This window comes from Bombina bombina, chromosome 3, assembly GCF_027579735.1.
Source record: "Bombina bombina isolate aBomBom1 chromosome 3, aBomBom1.pri, whole genome shotgun sequence".
NCBI classification, from domain to species: Eukaryota; Metazoa; Chordata; class Amphibia; order Anura; family Bombinatoridae; genus Bombina; species Bombina bombina.
In genome coordinates, this window is record NC_069501.1 from 695642701 (window position 1) to 695663101 (window position 20401).

Sequence of the window (20401 nt, forward strand, 5' to 3'; positions counted from 1 at the left end):
TCCTTTTGGGTCACTCATTTCCGTGATGATAAATACACGGCATGAACTTCATTATAGAATAGACAAATATTTTCAGCATGGCCCAATGCTTTTTAAGGCAAACAATCTGGGGCCAACTTTGCCACTTCATATATTTTATCTTATCTTATAAATTAAAAGTATTTAAAAAGGGTTAAAATCATTTGGGCTACTAATTTATGTGTGGATATATAGAGGGCATGAACCCCATTATAGAATAGACATGTTATCAACCTGGCCCAACGCTTTTTATAGCCAACAAATTGCAGGCAACCTTGCCATTTCATATATTTTACCTTTTCTAAATAAGTAATTGGTATTTAAAAACTTTTAAAATCCTTTGGGACGCTCATTAATGTATGCTTATATACATGGCATAAGCCTCTCTATAGGATATACATGTTTTCAGCCTGTCACAATGCTTTTTATATCAAACAATCTGGTGCCAACCTTGCCACTTCATATATTTTACCTTTTCTGAATAAGTAACTGGTATTTTAAGAGTTAAAATCCTTTTGGTCACTTATTTCTGTGATGATATATACTCGGCATGAACATCTTCATAGAATATACATATTTTCAGCCGTGCCCAATGCTTATTATAGCAATTTTTTTGTGCCAACCTGGCCACTTCATATATTTTACCTTTTCTGAATAAGTAACTGGTATTTAAACTGGTATTTAAAAAGGGTTGAAATCCGATGAGTCACTCATTTCTGTGTGCATATATACAGGGCATGAACCACTTCATATTTTTAAAGGGACAGTCTACACCATAATTTTTATTGTTTTAAAAGATAGATAATCCCTTTATTACCCATTTCCCCAGTTTTGCATAACTAACACATTTATAATAATATACTTTTAACCTCTGTGATTATCTTGTATCTAAGCCTCTGCAAACTGCCCCTTTTTCAGTTCTTTTGACAGACTTGCAGTCTAGCCAATCAATGCCTGCTCCCAGATAACTTCTCGTGCACGAGCACAGTGTTATCTATATGAAATACATGAACTAACACCCTCTAGTGGTGAAAAACTGTTAAAATGCAATCTGAAAGAGGTGGGCTTCAAGGTCTAAGAAATTGAGAACAAAGCAAAATTGGTGATAAAAGTAAATTGGAAAATTGTTTAAAATTACATGCTCTATCTGAATCATGAAAGTTTATTTTGGCCTAGACTGTCCCTTTAAGTTCTAAGCCTGACCCAATGCTTTATATGGCAAACAAACTTGTGCCAACCTTGCCACTGAATATATTTTACCTTTTTTAAAAGTAACTTGTATTTAAAAAGGTTTAAAATTATTTGCGACACTCATTTCTGTATGTTCTAAGCCTGAACCAACGCTTTATATGGCAAACAAACTTGTGCCAAACTGGAGCTCCACTCAAGATAGGAAACATTTGACCTCCACTCAATATATTTTTTTTTTTTTTAAATGGACTTTAACGTAACAATAAATAGACACAATAATTCTGAAAACTAAATATTTTGCTTTCCTGTTCTTAATGTTCATTCACAGTGGTTTATGCTGATTGTTATTAATAAGGTTAAATAAGCACATTCTTTACATTAACTTATGTTCTGTTAGGGCAAAAGTATAAGCAAAAGTAATGATTATTGTAAGTTATAAATACATCATCTCCATAAATCACACCTGGCTGCCATCAGGGGGTTACAGGGGTGACTCCTGTCAGGGGCCAAATGGGCCAGGGTGCCCCATGAGGCAAGAACAACTATTATTTTCTTTAAACAATTTTGGCAGCCACCAGAGGGTACTACAGCAGAGTGCTACTGAGTGTGGTCAATTTTATTAAAATGAGTAAAGCATTAGCATTTGAGAGGATTTTTGAGTGTGCACTAAACCACTATGCGTAATGAGACAGACTTGGCACTTAAAAGGATACTAAACACAATTTTTTTCATTCTAGAATCAGATAGAGCATGCAATTTTAAGCAGCTTTTTAATTTACTTCTATTATCAAATTTTCTTCGTTCTCTTCCTATATTTATCTGAAAAAGAAGAAATAAAAGCGTTTGAGCCGGCCCATGTTAGTTTGAGAACCTGGGTTACCCTTGCTTATTGGATGGCTAAATGCAGGCACCTATTAGCAAGCTCTATCCAGGGTACTGAACAAAAAATAGTCATGCTCCAAAGCTTTCATTCCTAACTTTTCAAATAAAGATAGCAAGAGAACGAATAAAAAATTATAATAAGAATAAATTATAAAGCTGCCTAAAATTGCATGCTCTATCTGAATATGAAAGAAAAAATGTGGGTCCAGTAGCCCTTTAAGTTTGTACAGTGTGTGTCTGAGTCAGATGGCAGAGCACTTTCATTTGCAGAGGAGGTAGGACTTACATAGTAATTTTTTTTATTTCTTTGTGCAATTTTGGATTGTAACTTCAGTGTGGTAGTAGTATGGTGGGGCCAGGAGTCCATAAAAAAAACTTTTTTTTTTTTAGCAATCTGCAGCAGTGTATTTATGATTATTTGACAATGCTGTAGAAATTCTATATTTAAAGCCATGCATAAAGGTTTCCTCCTTAATACACAAATGGTAGTTGCCCTTTTGAAAGATTTTTTTTTTTTTGTAACATATACATTTCAACTACATTTCAGTTTACTGCCCCTTTATGCAAGGACTTTACAGATGCAAGGAGGCATTTTATCTATGATTTTTACATATGCATAAAAAGTTATACTTTCAAACTAAGATTTCTCAGTGTTTCAAATGATACAGGTTAACTTAACACTGTTCAGTTTACACTACAGCTGACTTAATTTTGAAATACATACAAACGAGCCTAAATCATGCATTTAACCAGACAGTGTGTGTCTGAGTCAGATGGCAGAGCACTTTCATTTGCAGAGGAGGTAGGACTTACATAGTAATTTTTTTTTTATTTCTTTGTGGAATTTTGGATTGTAACTTCAGTGTGGTAGTAGTATGGTGGGGACAGGGGTCCACAGTAAACGGAACTAGTGAGAAACACTCTCTGTGCTTGTGTGCTTTCTTGCTGTTCCCCGGAGCTCTGGAGAATCGTGTTCAATCAAGGTCAGAAACCATTTGAACTTATAACCCTAACCTTATACTATGAAAGCAGAAGCAACAATAGGCTACTGCTATATATATATATATATATATATATATATATATATATATATATATATATACTGTTAACTATAATTATCTTGTACCTTCATACTTGTGGTAGTGTGTTATTAAAGCAATGACTCAGAAATGGTGTTAATTATCTTATTTTTTTATTATTATCAATAATTTAAACAGAAACACACCACCGCCCCTTATCCATCAGTCATTTGTTGAACATGGCATTAACTTGGAGGCCCTGTTGGTCAAGACATGCCTGCAAAAACAACTCCATATCTTCTCTGTGCTGAAATACAAAGAGGAATGGCTCCCTTACTTCTGGTTCTTCTCTTTATATCACGTTATCTATGGCCTTCTGGCGGTCATCTTCATTCATTGACCCATAACTTGGCATGGTTATGCGCCCACAGAACAGTGCCTCATTCTTGACAACCCATTGTATAGCAATGTGTAGATCTTTAATGATTGCTGGCTCCTGTGTCAAGCACATGGGAAACTTAGTCATAGTCAGAATCAAAACTGTTATTTCCATAATAAATAAAAAATCATTTAAGGGACACTCAGGTCAAAAACAGACTTTTATAAATCAGAAAGAACATACAGTTTCCAATTTACTTTCATTATAAAATCTGCTTCGTTCTCTTATTATCCTTTGCTGAAGGAACAACATTGCACTACTGGCAGCAAGATGAACACATATAGGCCACGTTCGGGCAGCGCTCAGGAGCTAGTGGAGGCGCTTCACTTCCAGTGATGACGTGGCGCTAGGTGACGTCACAAGCAAGGGAGCTTAGAGAAAACGAACGTTTTTAAATAAGCTCCCTTGTAGCTGACTGTAAAAATGTTTAAATTGTGTCTCTCTTTATTAGTGGAGGATTATTTTTATTTAAGCTGTTTACACAACACCGTTGTTCGAGAATGGTTTCCCCTGCCTCTCGGCAAACATTGGAACTCTGACCCACCTTCATTCAGCTGTTCTTAGCTCAGCCCCTGTAGCTTATCCTGCCACATTAAGCTAATAATAGTACGGGTGCTGAGCTGAGAGGAGCTGACTGGAGGTGGGTCAGAGTTCCGATGTTTGCCGAGAGGCAGGGGAAACCAGAGACACTGGGGAAACAATTCTCAGCATAACACCAGATAAGCATGACAGCAGCATTTAGTACAGGGCAAATTGGAGATAGGTTACTTAACCTATCTCCAATTTTCCCTGTACTAAATGCTGCTGTCAGACTTATCTGCCTCACCTGTCCCTCCTCTGCTGCTTATACAAACAAGGCAGCCTCCACAGCAAAACGTGTGTGGAGGCTGCCATGTTGCCAAGCGTCTGAGCTTGCTCTGAAAAGTGACAGCTTTTCCAGCACGATGGAAGCGCTGGGACTTACGTCATCAGAGCACTCAAAAAACGCCAGGCATCTCACTTGCAAATGTGAGGAAAACGCTACAAGCGAGTCCCAGTTCGCTTGGAGCGCTGCCCGAACGGAGCCATAGTCATCCAATCGCAAAAGACAAATGTGTGCAGGCAAAAATCAGCAGCTAGCTCCCACTAGTGTTGAATATGTGCTTATTCTCTTTCAGCAAGGGATAACAAGAGAACAAAGCACATTTAAAAATAGATGTGAATTTATAAGTGTCTTAAAATGACAGGTTCTATCTGAATCATGCAAGTTAAATTTTGAATTTACTATCCCTTTATCTCCTTAAGGACCTCAGCTGTAACAGATGAAAAAAAATTAAATAGTAAAAATCTTAAAAATAAATAGTTATGTAGGGTTAGGGTTAGATCTAGGCTTAGTGGTAGATCTAGGGGGAGGGTTAGATCTAGGGTTGGGGTTAAAAGGTCACTGAAGGAGAAAAAGGTTAAATCGTAAAAATTGAAAATTGGGTATTTCAAAACTCAGGACAAAATGAAGAAACTGTTTAGCCATGTTGTTTTCTCGGGGGTTGTAGATGCGTAACAGATTTTGGGGGTAAAAGTAAAAAAAAAAGTGTGGTTTTTAATATTTTTAATCATAATTTATAAAAATATTTAGTAAAAATTATATGATATGATGAAAATAATGGTATCTGTAGAAAGTCAATCTTATGGCGAGAAAAACGGTATATAATATGTGTGGGTACAGTAAAGGAGTAAGAGGAAAAATACAGCTAAACACAAACACCGCAGCAATGTAAAAACAGCCTTGGTCGCTAACGCTAAAAAATTGGTACAACAGTCAGGTCACTACGGGGTTAAATATGGTAAAAAAAAAATTAAGAGGGAAATTACAGATAAACACAAACACCGCAGCAATGTAAAAACAGCCTTGGTCGCTAACGCTAAAGGTCTCTACGGGGTTAAATACGGTAAAAAAAAAGAAAGCAGCAAACCTTCTTCTTGTTTAAAGAGAACTTCCCCATGGAGGTTGTGGATGTCACATTTTTGTTGTGTAGAGTGGAGCTTTAAATAGTTCAATATTGTTAATTTAAAATAGTAGATAATACATGAAAACTAAAGAATTAGTCCTGTGATTTCCTGAGATGATCTATTTATAACTTAGAATAATCATTACATTTGCTCATACTTTGCCTAATATAGAACACAATAATAGAACGTTTTCTAAATGATTGTGCATAAAGTTTATTTTAAAAAAAACGTTTCTGAATGATTGTGCATATTGGTTGTGTGCTACATTAAAGTTTTATTGAAAAAAAAAAAATTGCAGTGGAGGTCACATGTTTCCTGTCTAGAGTGGAGCTCCACTCTGCAGATAGACTACTTTGCCCTCCAGTGCAGCTAGACTCAGACTACTTTGGACTCCTTTGATAATAGTTGCTACAGTGTCACGTGACAACTGGACGGCAAGCAGCTTGGGACAAGAAAGCTGATTTTGCGTGAGCTATACTAGGCAGCATGTACATGGATCATTAGCACAAAACGTGTACTGGTAAAGGTATTGACTCGCAGTTATTTTAACAAAAATACTTATAACAGTTGAGCACAGATTATGTGACATCTATCTTTAAATGGCTCTGAAACAAAAAGCGTATTATGTTTTAAATTATTCAGCTACAGAGCATAGTGTTAAGTGTGAGTGATTTTTGAAACAGCGGTGCTTTTTTTCATCACATAAAGTTGTTTATGTCCTAGATTACAATCGTTTGAGAAGTAAAAAAACAAAACAGCCATCCTGGAGTTTCCTCAGAGCCAAGATCTTTTTAGTGATGACTTCCAATCTCAAAATGCCACAAGCAATGCTGACGACAGAGGACTACACAGGTAAGAATTTATGTCGCAATAAAAACTTGTCAATTTAGTATTGCAATACTATTTGCTATAGAAAACCAGTTTGGGTGAGGAAGCCCAGTTTATTTAAAAATGGTTTTCCATTTCCTGCAGCAGCTTTGTTTACGATGGAATCTCTCAGGCTGTTTGCTTGAGTACAGTGAGCTTTAATTGGCTGTCTGGTATCATCTGCTCACAGAAAGACAAGTCTGAACCAAATAATACAAAATCAACAAAAACCAATGGAAATATCATTATGTATCCCTAACATGAAGCCTCTAATAAATGATTGTGTTTCCCTTTACAGTTAATAAAAAAGAACACTTTTTTGTTGTTCAAGTCAATACTTTTTTTCCCTGTAACAGGAATAACTCTCTAAAAGGGACATGATACTCGCGTTTTTTTTTTATTACAAAGAGGATGTTTCAAAATGTATTGCAGTGCAGATTTAATGGATTTTCCTGTACTGGATACAACCATCTTTTTTTCTGTGGTTACAGGTCCTATCACCCAGTGAGCACTAGAATCCCAGGACTTAGTTGTAGATAATCATGCATGTCCTTTTAGTTTTACTTTTAATTTAAACAACTTTTACAAAACTCCTTTCATATAAAAAATAAAAATGTTTAACTGATGCTCCTTTATAAACATGATAGAATTATTTTGAGTAAGATGTCCCTTTAATGTTCTTTAAAGCTTAACAGCTCTACTTCATACATGCAAACATTTTGTGTAGTACAAATTAAACTTTTTTTTAATTCAGATAGATCATTCCTTTTTAAAAGGCTTTCCAATGTTATTCTATTCAGCTTTACATTATTCTCTTGGTAACCATTGTTGAAAAGCATATGTAAGTAGGGTGGTGATTGGTGGCTATACACATGCTCTTTTCAATGGCTTCACAGATGTGTTCATCTAGGTACCAGAAGTGCATTGCTACAAAAGTGCTTTAATAAAACAAACACGTTAAATAATTTTGTTTTTGTACTTGCATGTCCTTTAAATGAAGGGCATCATTTTAATCATTGTTTGCTTCTGCACCTGTGGCACAATTTGTGAATGTGTCAAGGCAATGCCCAAATAGTCTATACATTTTGGAAAATATTCCAAATATGTGCCAATTTGTAGCATGTTTTGCAGATTATCCTTGAGGAATATTAATTGAGAAATTAAAGGGACACTGAACCCAAATTTTTTCTTTCGTGATTCAGATAGAGCATACGATTTTAAACAACTTTCTAATTTACTCCTATTATCAATTTTTCTTCGTTCTCTTGCTTTCTTTATTTGAAAAAGAAGGCATCCAAGCTATTTTTTTAGTTCAGAACCATGAAAAGCACTTGTTTATTGGTGGGTGAATTTATCCACCAATCAGCAAGAACAACACAGTGTGTTCACCAAAAATGGGCCGGCATCTAAACTTACATTTTTGCATTTCAAATAAAGATACCAAGAGAATGAAAATAATTTGATAATAGGAGTAAATTAGAAAGTTGCTTAAAATTGCATGATCTATCTGAATCATGATATAACAAATTTGGATTCAGTGTCCCTTTAAGCAGGACATCATTCTAGAAGTGTTAAAAAAATAACAACTCTGCAGGGGGCGCACAACCACTAATCTTTATGTATTGTGCGATAGAATACAAAAAATGGGTGAATGAAAAAATAGTTCAGATCAAATAAAATATACAATAATTAAATAAAAAATGTGAAAATACACCATGATGATTTAAAAATCCAGCTAATGTTGGGTCACTCCACTTCATTCCCATAGGTATCCTGGATGTCTAAAGTATGAAAATAAAGAAAACAAGATGGCACTAAATGGGTGCAGAGAAAACTTACAAATGTGTGTAGTTTGAAAGTGAGGCTATCATAGACAAGAAGCCAATTAAATTAAAAATAAAACAATATTTTAATTTTGTTGGCTTCTTTTCCATGATAGTCTCTCTTTCAAACTACACACATTTGTAAGTTTTCCTGCTTTTTAGCAGATCCTACACAGTCTGCAGTTACAGTAGTCACATTCTGCAGCAGCAGTAAGCTAACTACAGCTGCGCCAAATACTCTATAAACAGCTTTATGCACGGACATCGTCCATCTGAACTCATATCAGAACGGTGGTGTTTTTTTTGCTACTGAGACGGTGATAGAGTGAGCTGACTACTATAACGTTAGTATGCCCATTTGTACTGCATCCATTTAGTGCCATCTTCCATCTGAGTTGTTTTTCAACTTTTTACTCTACATCATATGCACATACACAGTTATGCTATGTGGCGCCCCTTTTTTCTTTATTTTCATATTTAGGACATAATTCTACCAGTGTTGTAGACGGGTTTCTATAATAACTGTTTACCTGTCCAAAAGAGAGAAATTCTCTTAATATTATTACTGTTTCTTCTCAAATCTCATCTTGTAAAAATATTACATTGCAATATAGAACAAAGTATTCTCCAGCACCAGTGGCTATCTGTGTGCAAGCTGAAAGAGCCACCACTTGAAGACTCCAACACAATCCAGCAACAAACGACTCAGCAGCACAGCAAAGGTAAACTGTATTCTCAATTTTATTCAGTACCAGGAGGAAAACATGACGTTTCGGGCTCAATTGCCCTTAATCATACATGTTTTCCTCCTGGTACTGAATAAAATTAAGAATACAGTTTACCTTTGCTGTGCTGCTGAGTTGTTTGTTGCTACATTGCAATATAGACCCATTACTATATTAAGACACAGTCATGGATGGTTTAAGGTATAGTTGAATACGTTTTTTTCCTTATAACATACAGTCAAAAATATAAAGAAATTGCATTCTATTAACAGCATATTACAAATAGTGTATATCACATATTGGGCGGAATTTATGTACGTCCATATGAGCTTTGGGTTCAGGTTTGACATTTGAGCCCACAACAGCAATATGAGAAGCACTGATCTTAAGACCACTGCTTCTGCACATCTCGGCTATGTCAGAGGTGGTGGACAATCACCACTGGATTATGTGTTGAAAAACATACCTAGGTAGGCTCAGGAGCAGCAGCAATGCACTACAGGGAGCTAGGTGCTCATTGGTGGCTGCACATATATGCATCTTTTCATTGGCTCACCCAATGTGTTCAGCTATCTCCCAGTAGTGTATTGCTGCTCTTTCAAAAAAGGTTACCAAGATAATATTTAGAATTGAATGCACTGACTCAAATGGTGGGGTTATGTCCCTTTAAGGTCTATTTCTCAACTTTCTATGTTTATTTTATAACATTTTGCTGTGAAGAAGAGGCATGTTATTTCTGCAGACACCAGTTCACAGTTTTGAGAATTAAAAAACCAAGAATATGTGATAATATCTTCTAGTTAGAAAAAATGTCAAAAATAGTCTTAGTCTTAAAGAAATCTCTGGTAGTGCATGACAATGTAAATGGATTAAAATAATTAATTTACCCAAAAAAAATAAACATTACAGCCATGAATATACTGCCTCATGCTACATAATTAAAAACTAATCTAAGGTACCATAACACCTACCAAACCCACACAAACTCCTTAAATCCAAAATCTATTTAGATGCCAGCGGGATTCCCTTTGATTAGATGGCTATTGTGATTTATTTATGCTTTTATGTTCACGCTGTTTATGGATCTCTTTCAAAGCTAAGTTTTATTTCATTTTTGGATTGAGTTGGTCTGTGAGTTTTCCTTTTGGAGTTTGTGTATTAGACCAGATTCCCCATAGGGCTCCCCATTTGATAGTACCCTCATACCACCAGCAACCAGAAGTATTTCACCACAGATTACATGAGAGAGGAACGTTGAATTCACTGAATTCAAGTAAGCTTTTGTTATATTGAAGTGTTTGTTCCTTATTAATAAGGGAAATACTGATTATCATATAAACATTCGCTGCATATTTATTGTTGTGGTTTGCCATTTTTGATAAAGCTTTGAACAATTGACCCCTACCAAACATAAACATTGTCTGACTGTACATATAATTCATGATATGGTTAGTTTGCTTAAAACATCATATAGTGAGGGATAGCTTGAAAGTATAACTATTGAATGTACTGCAAACATTCAATATATTTGTAAGGATGGTAGCCTTAAAAATAACATGTTACATTTTTGCTCATATTATTTGTTTTCCTGTGCCCACAGCTCTCTTCAAAGCCATTATTTTACCTCATTGGTAGTGGTTGGTGAATCTCCTTAGCTTTAAACTGGGCACCATTTTCTTACTTTGATATTCTTGCACTTGTTACAGAAGCTGTGTGTATTCATAGATGAGTGGCACTGCTCACCTTGTGACAACTGTATCATGCACTTCTGGCAGGATATAGAGTGGTAGCTAGCTTTACATTTATGCTGGGTTGTTTTTTTACACAACTTAAAGGTTACATATAATGTATCTAAAAAAAACACCTCAGGAATATTAAAGAGCAATGCAGATACTGCAACATTTTAAAGCTCCCGCTTTGTGTAATGCACTCTAAGCAGAAGTACACCGTACAGCTGCCAAACGTGCACCCCTTCTGTCACAGGATGCTCAACAACTTGTGCTCCAAGATGGTGGAACCCAGTATGAAGCTTTGGAGCTTTACCGACCAGCAAATGTAATGGTTAAAATAAGAGAATGGCTTTGAAGATAGCTGCAGACACAGGACAACAAACAAATGAGTAGTAACTATGCTAATGTAACAGTGTAAGGCCCCTTTATAATGTATTCATATAAATGTCCTAAGATACAATTTTTTGCTGGAGTCCTTGAGTTAGGGAGTACTCAAACATATACTCTATCTTCTTCAGGTGAAATATTAATATGTTTCTATTCCCCAGCGACAGCTCCAGTTCTGGTCATAGCCTGTTCCAGACTCAAATGCCATGTACACCTATGCGAACCAAGAGAAATCGGAAGCTAAAGAGGCTGAATCGTCATTCTCCACCTCCATTGCCACCCTCATCTGGTGACTCTTCAGACTATTTGCCAGTTAATCTAAAACAGATTTTTGAGCAGCATTTTCAAAAAAGGAAGAAGAAGAAAAAGAAGAAACGTAGAATATTTCTGAACCGACAATCTGTCCTTTCCTTAAATATTAGAAAGCAGAGACTGAAACACAAGGGACTTTGTTTTCCATTTGCAACTCCAAAGTATTTGACGTTTAAAATGTATTTTCCATATGAGGTAAAATCCTTAACTAAATGAGTTTAGCTTTAAAGTTTCAAAATAATCTTGGTGGTTTTGGTAAAACAATATCTCATTTTAATTGATCAAGTACATTTGAAATGATCCTAAATGCTTCAAGAAATTAAAATACACCATTTTATTTGCTTAAACAACCATAATGGACCTAGATTGATACTTTGGGTTATATAGTTTTTTCATATGTAAATAAACTTTTGGCGAATACCCCAATTGGAAAGGGTCTAGGCGTTAACAAGCACTGCTGATTAGATCAGTGGCAGTTTCTGTTCAGGTCCAGCAGTTCTCTGTGTCTCCATGTGGTTCTTTAAAGGGATAGTAAAGTCCCCAAATTAAACTTTCGTGATTCAGATAGGGCATGTCATTTCACAGCTAGAGGGCTTTAGTTCATGTATATTGTGCTTACGAACATGAAGTTATTTAAGAGTCAGCACTAATTGCTTGAAATGCAAGTCTGTCAAAAGATCTGAGATAAGGAGACAGTCAGCAGAATTACAGAGGAAAAAAGGTATATTTATATAACAGTGTTGGTTAAGCAAAACTGGGGAATGGTAAGTAAAGGGATTATCTATCTTTTTAAACAATAACATTTTTGGTGTTTACTATCCCTTTAACTATGTGTTTAACATCTTTATGGGGGTAAATAAATACAAATTGGTCATCTCTGTTGTTCAAATTTACATGCTCTAAGAATTAGAGAATGTAATTGTATCACTACAATGGCTATTTCAAATGACTTCAATAGCTTTTAAGGTAATAATCTATACCTTCGCTGCTACCTCTATAAATAAGTAATAAAACTGTTTGTGTGTACAAAAGTCTTTATCCAAACTGCTTGGGAAAAGGTTTGGCTTTCAAAATATTTGTATATTTGCATCTATAAAGTGGGAGAGGTGATGTGACAAAGTATAGACAATAATATCTTGTGTCGTTTAGGCAATATTTACATGTTATAATACAACTAAAGGTAGTTTTTATATAATTTTATTACTTTTGTATACATAGTACCATCGGAAAGATAGTATAGCATTTTAATCTGAAAGGTAATAGTTGTTGTTTTTAAGTAATTATAAACTAGTATTTGCATTTAAGAACACAAAAAAATAATTTTTAACTTTCTGGGTGGGGGGGGGGGGGGATGCGAATGGTATTTTATTTTTAAAAAAGTATTAATGATAAAGTTTGTATTTGGGAAAAATGTGTGTGTGTGTATATATATATATATATATATATATATATATATATATATATATATATATTTATTATTATTATTATTATTATTATTATTATTATTATTATTTTTTTTTTTTTATTGTGTGTGTGTGTGTGTGTATATGGTACTAGTTATCTGCATCAGATTTAAAAAGGTTTAAACTTTTTATTTTTATTTTTTTAAGCAATCTGTTGTTGGTGGTTTTCTACAATATGTGAAGAATCTCAAATGTAACCGTAGCCTTAAAGAATCACTGAAGAATATGGGTCAAGATGATGAGCTGGAGGATGAAATGATAGATATGAGAAAATACAAATATCTAGATGATGATGGATCTATTTCACCCATATCTGAACCTGGGTAATATAATGTAGTTTTTTCTGATAAATGTTCGCTGGGCTCAGATTAACAGAATTTAACATAAAAATCAGGATCATTGCTGTTAACTAGTGTCTGACATTAATTGGTGGTTATTTTGTGTGCCTATTGTAGATGGTCTACTTTTATATCCTAAATTTCACTGAAATTGTCTGTTAATCTGTGCCCTTTATTGCAATGTTCCTCCATACAGTTCTGATAAATCGTGACCCTGTAGTTGGCATGGCATGCAAGTCATACATTAAATACATACATTTTTAGTTCTTTTTGAGGTGGTGCAAACAGCAACAATCTTTGAAAAGTGGTTTGTAGTTATTTAAATTAATTAGTACCTTTCTGTTGCTTGAGCTATATGACCTCCTATTACCCCTCGTTATATCTCCCTTGCTTACAAAAGGGAAAAAAAGAGAAACCCAATTTGGTTTGCAAAACTATAAGTTTAAATTCATTTTAGGCTAAACCTATACATTTATTTGCAAAAAAATTAAATAATTAATGTTGGCGTGTCGCTTTTAATTCATTAGTAGCTAAAATTATTTTTATAAAGATAAAATTTAAATCTCCAAAAAATTAACATAAAAAACATAACAATTTGCCTGACCCAGCTACACTCTACAGAGTGATTACTTAGATCATCAAACAAACACTTTTACAGCTAGCCCAACTGGATATCATCATCTGAGGTTTGCTGCTTTCTCTCATTCACAGGAATTGTCTGGTATTTTGGGGATGGTCTGTTTTTCAAAGTAATTTTCTTTTACGTTGGTGTATTTAGGGCATTGGAGCAAGAAGTGTGGCTCATTTTCTGTTACTGCTCACATTGTTGGCACACTCTGTTTTCTTTTGGTTGCCATGTTTTTCTGTGCCTGCCAGTCTCTATTTGTAGATTGTGTGTACTTATTATATACTGGCACATAGTCTGTCTCTGGGGAGTTTTACCTTTGCAAGGTAAGGTGCCAGTATATATTCCCTTTGTAAGCAGTAGTAAGCTTTTAATTTTGCTGTATTTTCTACTTCATTACATATTTCTTTCATTTTTCTGCTTTTTTTTTCTCCTTTTCTGCTGGTGTGATTGACAGAATTGTGGGACGGTTTGTTTTTCTTGCTGTGACAGGGCCTTTTTACAAGATTATTATCCAACATCACACCATAGTGGTAGGACTGTGGGTTATTGTTGTTTAGATGTATCTCCTCGGTGATCTCTTGCATATAGAAAAATATAGCAGTAGCCGTCCCACTTTAAGTGCATTCATTCAGTTGTGCTTGTATCCCATCTTTTGAGATCTGGATAAGTGACAGGTCTCTATATCTCACTGCCGTAAAACAAAATAGGTGTTATGACACTGTCAAATATTTTCATCCACATTCTTACAGGGGGTTTAAGATGATTTTTTTTGCTCTGTATCAACTTCCTGATAACTTGTTCAAGGTATTTACCTCTTCCAGAAAAACACCATTTAGCTGGAGGTAACAATTTGATGTTCTTTTCTTAGGACTTCTCTGACACACTATGATTTTTGTTTTATCTAGATTTACAGGAGGTGCCCACACATATCTCACATGATTTAGTTTTCTCTTGCTCTCTCCTTAAAGTGATTATTTTTCAAGAGAGTCTGAACTATCTTCATATAAATGTGGATGCTTATCAGATGATTATAATAACCACTACAAATGTGCACCAGTCATTGATGTTTACGGTAATGCATCCGAATGCCTTAAAGGGACATTAAATACTTTGAGATGGTAATATATAATTATTAAATGTATATAAAATAACAACTCTGCAATATACTTTAATTATTTATTGTTTCCCCTAATTCTGTTAGAAATGGAAGTTCAGAACACTGTTACATTCCACACAGCCATTGGCTGCACACTCTCTAGTGACCTATTTATAACTGTCCCTAATTGGTCACAGCAGAGAAGGTAACTTAAGTTAAAAAATGGCAGCTCCCATTGTTTTATAGACACTAAAACTTTACACTTATTTTGTCACTATTTAAACAACTAATGAAACTTTAAAAATACATCTACATGTTATTCTCAGACTAATGAATGCATCATTCTATCTAGCATTTATGAATTGTTTAATGTCCCTTTTTAAATCTGCAAAACAAAATACATGTGTAGTGAAATAAATTGATTTAAAGCAATTATAGGTCTCCAAAAATTAATTTATATCTACATAAATGAATGTAGATCCTCTTGTTTCAGATGTTCAGGTTTATATGTGAATTTGTAATTTTTTTTAATTAAAATATATTATGTTATACTTCTTACAGTGAAAATACTGACTGTGAGCAAGAAGAAGTAAATGCCTATGATGCCAAAGTTGTGGTAAGTTATACAACAAAAGCAGATATTAGTGAGATCTCCTTAGGCAAGGGAGGATTCTAAGTAAAGGTGATGCTCACATCTTGAGGGTTTTTAGACACACACACACACACACACACACACACACACACACACACACACACACACACACACACACACACACACACACACACATATATATGTCACTGTTGCTTACAAAACAAGACATAATTGTTTTAATGCTGCCGGAGAGGTCATGCACAGCTAGAGATTATCTGGTTGTTATTCCCAATGATTTGTAATATTTTTTTATTTTTGTTCTCCCCACTACCCAATCAAAATTGCTATAAATATGGTTAATTTTACTGAAAACGTTTTTAGTATTGCAAGTTACAGTACTTCATGCTCTTTTCTTCTTAAACGGGAAGAGTCCACAGCTGCGTTCATTACTTTTGGGAAATTCAGAACCTGGCCACCAGGAGGAGGCAAAGACACCCCAGCCAAAGGCTTCAAATACCTCCCCTACTTCCCTCATCCCCCAGTCATTCTTCTTTGCCTTTCGTCACAGGAGGTTGGCAGAGAAGTGTCAGAAGATTGAAGATAGTCTCTTATGGAGGGTAGTACTCTTCTAAATGGGACTGGAGTTTTAAGTAATCCTGTCAGCCTCTCAGTGAGAGCATGGATAAAGGTTAGAGTTCGGAGATGCAGGGAGAGTCTTTCTGCAAAACCATCCCAACTCATATCAACAGCTCCTTGGCAATCAGCGTTGGCGAGTTTCGCTGCCTGCCTTTGACTCAAGTCCATGTCAGAAACGAGGCTACTATCTGTCACACTTGAAGGGCTGTGTTACTGTTCCACGGCGCAGATTCCGGTAAGATCGTTTCATTTTGTGAATGTAATGGTAATGGTCCCAGTGGGCGTCCTTTTATCTTAAAATAGCAATCATGGGTTTAAATCTCCTGAGGAGGGTTATTGAACAGGGGGGACTTCAGTCACGTTTTTTATGTCTGCTAATGCATAATAATACTTTGGCTCATGGCTTTTCAGAAAATAACGGCCATATCAGTTGGCACGATCTCTTTAGATTTGAGCGCTTTTTATGTGACTGGCACGATGCACCTCCTGACCGGTTGCGTTGTTTTCCACTTCCGTATGCTGACTGTGTGGCAACAGAGAGAGTCTGCTCGTTGGTTGTCTGGTTCACTGGAGGTGGTGAGTGCCCCAGCCATTGGGTGTGTAAAAAGGGTGCCAGTTAGTGTTGGGAATTTTTGTAATCCCAAGATTATGGAGGATTCTGATTTTTTTTTTTTATTTTTTTTTTTTAGACACGGATGTCTCCGATGTGGAGAATGCATCTTGTGATGAATATTAAATGGCCCGGGTTGTCCATGCCCATCAGTTATTTTCTAATTGCTGTTCTAGAGTACTCTCTTCTCCCGACTCAGGGACCTTAGAGTGCGTTGAGCCATCCGCCCCAGAGGATTCTATGTCCGACGAGGTGCGTGCCCCAGAACCTTCCTTTGCTACGCAAGCAGTTGTCCCTTTGACCTTTACTCCTCCGGAAGGTGGCTTGTTTCCTCCAGAGGTTATGGCACAGTTCTGCATGGTGATATCTATTGCGCTGGCTCACTTATATCTCCCATGTGAAATATTTTTAAGGTACTGTCCGTGTTCTGTCAACCAAGGCCCGTCGGGCGTGGGATCACCTGATTCAGTTCGGCTTTCTGGGGAAGTGTCGGCCTCTGAGGCTTCAGGGGCCCCAACCTCGGGGTCATTTATCGATCCGGCGAGGGATGATTTCGCCCTTCCGTTATAGGCTGGCATGTCTTTGTGTTCTACTAAGGCACATTTTGGTGGCACTGGAGGGTTCCAGTCCTAGTGGGCCGAGGGATCCGAGGCCTTAGATGCCGGATGGCAAACTGTTTGGGGATGAAGCTAATCTCCTTGACGTCTCCGTTTTTCTTTCTTTTATGTATCGGTTCCAGTTCTGAACTTGGGTGAATGGGGCCTCTAATCGGCTGGTCCTGTTGGCGTACTCATTCACCTTGGGCGTTCACCTGCGAGTGCTGCCTTACTTTTATTTCGATCAGGATGGATGTATTTAATTTGTTTTTAATAAGCTCACGTCTGATATAATTCCTGTTTTGGTAACGTTTTTTCTCTGGAACTGATACTTGCGAGTTTGTGGTCGCATGGGCGCTTCTTCGGAAGTTGCACACTTTTGGTTAGGAACAAAGTTATGTTCTAATTCATATTATCGAGCCTTCTGGTCGATTTTTCTCGGACCTTAGACAGTTTTGGGGTGTTTTTGTACTAGGCAGGTACTGGTTGGGCGCTATCTGCTGTTCCTTGGGTTCATGTCACCCTTGTGGTGCTGATTATCCTGTTGGATCCTGAAAGTCATTTGGCCTATTGATATAGACTCCGGGCTCGGATCCTATTACGAAATATGGGGCCTAGTGCGTTGATCCAACGTTTCTGGATGAAAGGTTGGGAGTTGCGATATAAGTTGGCCTTTTTATGTGCAGTGTTAACCGTATTCTATTATTGAGTTTGTCCTCCCCTTAGGTGGGGGGGGGACTCTTGGTGCCCATCTCTCTACCGGTGGCGTCTGCTGCTGGGATGGGACGCTCTTTGGGGACCGTAAAATTCTGGTCGGGCGCTGTTGTCGAGATTTTTCGGCGCTTCATGGTGGGCCAAGTCCCACAATGGCTTAGGGTCAGCTTTTCTGCTGGTGAGATTGGTCATCTTGAGTTCTTGTTTACAGTTGGCTCTGTTCTCATGGAGAGCTCTTTTTTACCTACTAGGACAGTTATTCTGTCTCTGCTTGTCTAACCTGAAGGGTTTTGACTTGGCTATGATGCATTGGGGAACTCGGTTTACTAGTACACCATATTTGGTATGGTGCTGTGTCAGGGATATGAGGGTGGCCTTCTGGTCATCCTAGTGATGTTTTTTCCTGTGTATGGACTTATTTTTTCTGGTCCTTGTCCTTCTAGGGAGTTCGTCTTCCTGGGCAGTGGTCCTGTGGCAACCTGGGTTGCTCTAAGTTTGATTTTAGCCCATGTTGGATCTCTTATGGGGTTCTCTATTCTCCCCCTTAGGGGTAGATAGAGGTTTTTGACTTTTAAGGGGTACTTTCGTGAGAGTCAAGAGCCGCTGGGCTGGCTCCTCGGAGGCCTTTGTGCTCAGCAGACTCTGGGTCTGAGTGGTCTCTAGCACGACTTTGCAGGTTATGTAACTGATGAGCAGTTACCTGGGCTTCCGTTTTTTCCCTTGTCGTTTAGAGTTTTTGTAGGGTGTTGGGTAATTTCAGGCTGTGGTGCCTTTCGAAGGGGCCACCTTTTTTTACCCGCCCTCTGTTTGCATTCAGTGTCCTCTAGCTTGGGTATTGTTTTCCCAAAAGTAATGAATGCAGCTGTGGACTCTTCCCGTTGAAGAAGAACAACATAAATTATGCTTACCTGATAATTTTTTCTTTTGAAAGTCCACAGCTCCCGCCCGCGTTTTATCTATGAGGCGGCAGTAAATGTTTTGTTCTTCTGGCACCTTTTTCACCCCGATATTTCTCCTATTATACCTTGTTCCCTTGGCAGAATGACTGGGGGATGAGGGAAGGGGGGGTGTATTTGAAGCCTTTGGCTGGGGTGTCTTTGCCTCCTCCTGGTGGCCATGTTCTGAATTTCCCAAAAGTAATGAATGCAGCTGTGGACTCTTCCCGTCTAAAGAAAATTATCAGGTAAGCATAATTTTATGTTTTTTCAAACATAGTGCTTCTATAGAACGCTATAAATATGCCATATGAAAACAAAAGTGCTTCCCTATATTTAACCATACTTTGTGCATTGTGTAGCCTTCCACAAATAATTCAACTGTTTTCACTGCTTGCTTTTTTCTTAATTATGTTGCTGCAAATGGTGTGTTTGTAAATACATTTTTTTTCTTCCTTTAGGAAAACAGCACTTTCATTTTAAACTGTAATGTGCCAAGTAAGAAAAATTGGTGTATAAAAAAGAAAAAAAGAAAACCTAAAAAGAGTCAGCGTAAGCACTAATGATCGAGCAACTGTATATTAAGGAGGCTACACGTGCTATTTTCCATTCAGGAAATAAATATTATCTTACCCTACATATGTAAAAAAAATTATTACAGTTTAATTATTAAGTATTTTTTCAAGGTTTATAAGTTTGCCTTACATTTGATATCATAATTATTCTCAAAATGGGCTACTGAACTTCCATTTTTAATAAAAGCATATAAAAGCAATTATTGTGGTCTTTTTTATGTCTATGCATTGTGAAGTGACAAACAGACTTTCTCACCCTATGATCTTGTTCCATATTCAAAAGGTTATATCAGGTGATTGCTGATGTCATGACTGTCTTCTGATAGCCGCCTAGGCATATTACTCCTCATTTGTAGCAAGGGTTTATTTACTGCCCTTCTCACATCAACGACTGCTTATCTGGCATTTGTTCCTCTATGGCCTGTCACCACCTAAAGATTAACATGTCCAAGACTAAGCTCCTTCTTCCTCCCCCCGCCTCCAGCTCTACTTTGATTTCTGACTTTTCTATCCCTGTGGCAGCATCACTATTTCCCCATCACCCCAAGTCCATTTCCTCAGACTTACTTGACCCAAATCTGTCCTTTATTCCCCACATCCAATTGCTGTCTTCACCCTGCAGCAACCTCCTATGCAAAAATTCCAAAATTCGCCCCTTTTTGAGAGCTGACACCACAAAGAAATTAATTCTCTCCCTTTTAATTTTCCTGACTTGACTACTCCCAATAACCTACTCATTGACCCTCCTCTCTCCCACCTCTACCCCCTTCAATCCATCCTAAATGCCTCTGCAAGTCTAATCCACCTTTCCCTTCGCTTTGTATCTGCTGCACCATTCT

At 36.9% G+C, this 20401-nt stretch overlaps 1 protein-coding gene and 1 long non-coding RNA gene across 2 annotated transcripts; one reads left to right on the forward strand and one right to left on the reverse strand.

Moving 5' to 3' along the window:
- Positions 1-3261: 3261 nt before the first annotated feature.
- Positions 3262-5732, reverse strand: LOC128653909 (uncharacterized). Its single transcript, XR_008401401.1, has 2 exons — positions 5499-5732; positions 3262-3606 (listed from the first exon to the last, which is right to left on the reverse strand). It is a non-coding gene; the product is annotated as an uncharacterized LOC128653909 (long non-coding RNA).
- Positions 5733-5909: 177 nt separating this feature from the next.
- Positions 5910-19762, forward strand: TAF1D (TATA-box binding protein associated factor, RNA polymerase I subunit D). Its single transcript, XM_053707471.1, has 6 exons — positions 5910-6061; positions 6259-6387; positions 11229-11574; positions 12990-13165; positions 15466-15520; positions 19449-19762. Exons 3-6 carry the CDS (start codon positions 11269-11271, stop codon positions 19548-19550), a joined length of 639 nt encoding a protein of 212 aa, XP_053563446.1. The 5' UTR covers positions 5910-6061; positions 6259-6387; positions 11229-11268; the 3' UTR covers positions 19551-19762.
- The last annotated feature ends 639 nt before the right edge of the window (positions 19763-20401 follow it).

Bases quoted from the DNA above. Each gene is read 5' to 3' on its own strand.
- TAF1D (XM_053707471.1), top strand. From the start codon at position 11,269: ATGCCATGTACACCTATGCGAACCAAGAGAAATCGGAAGCTAAAGAGG. The intron at 13,166-15,465 runs GTAATATAATGT...TACTTCTTACAG, and splicing joins TCACCCATATCTGAACCTGG to TGAAAATACTGACTGTGAGC. The intron at 15,521-19,448 runs GTAAGTTATACA...TTCTTCCTTTAG, and splicing joins CCTATGATGCCAAAGTTGTG to GAAAACAGCACTTTCATTTT.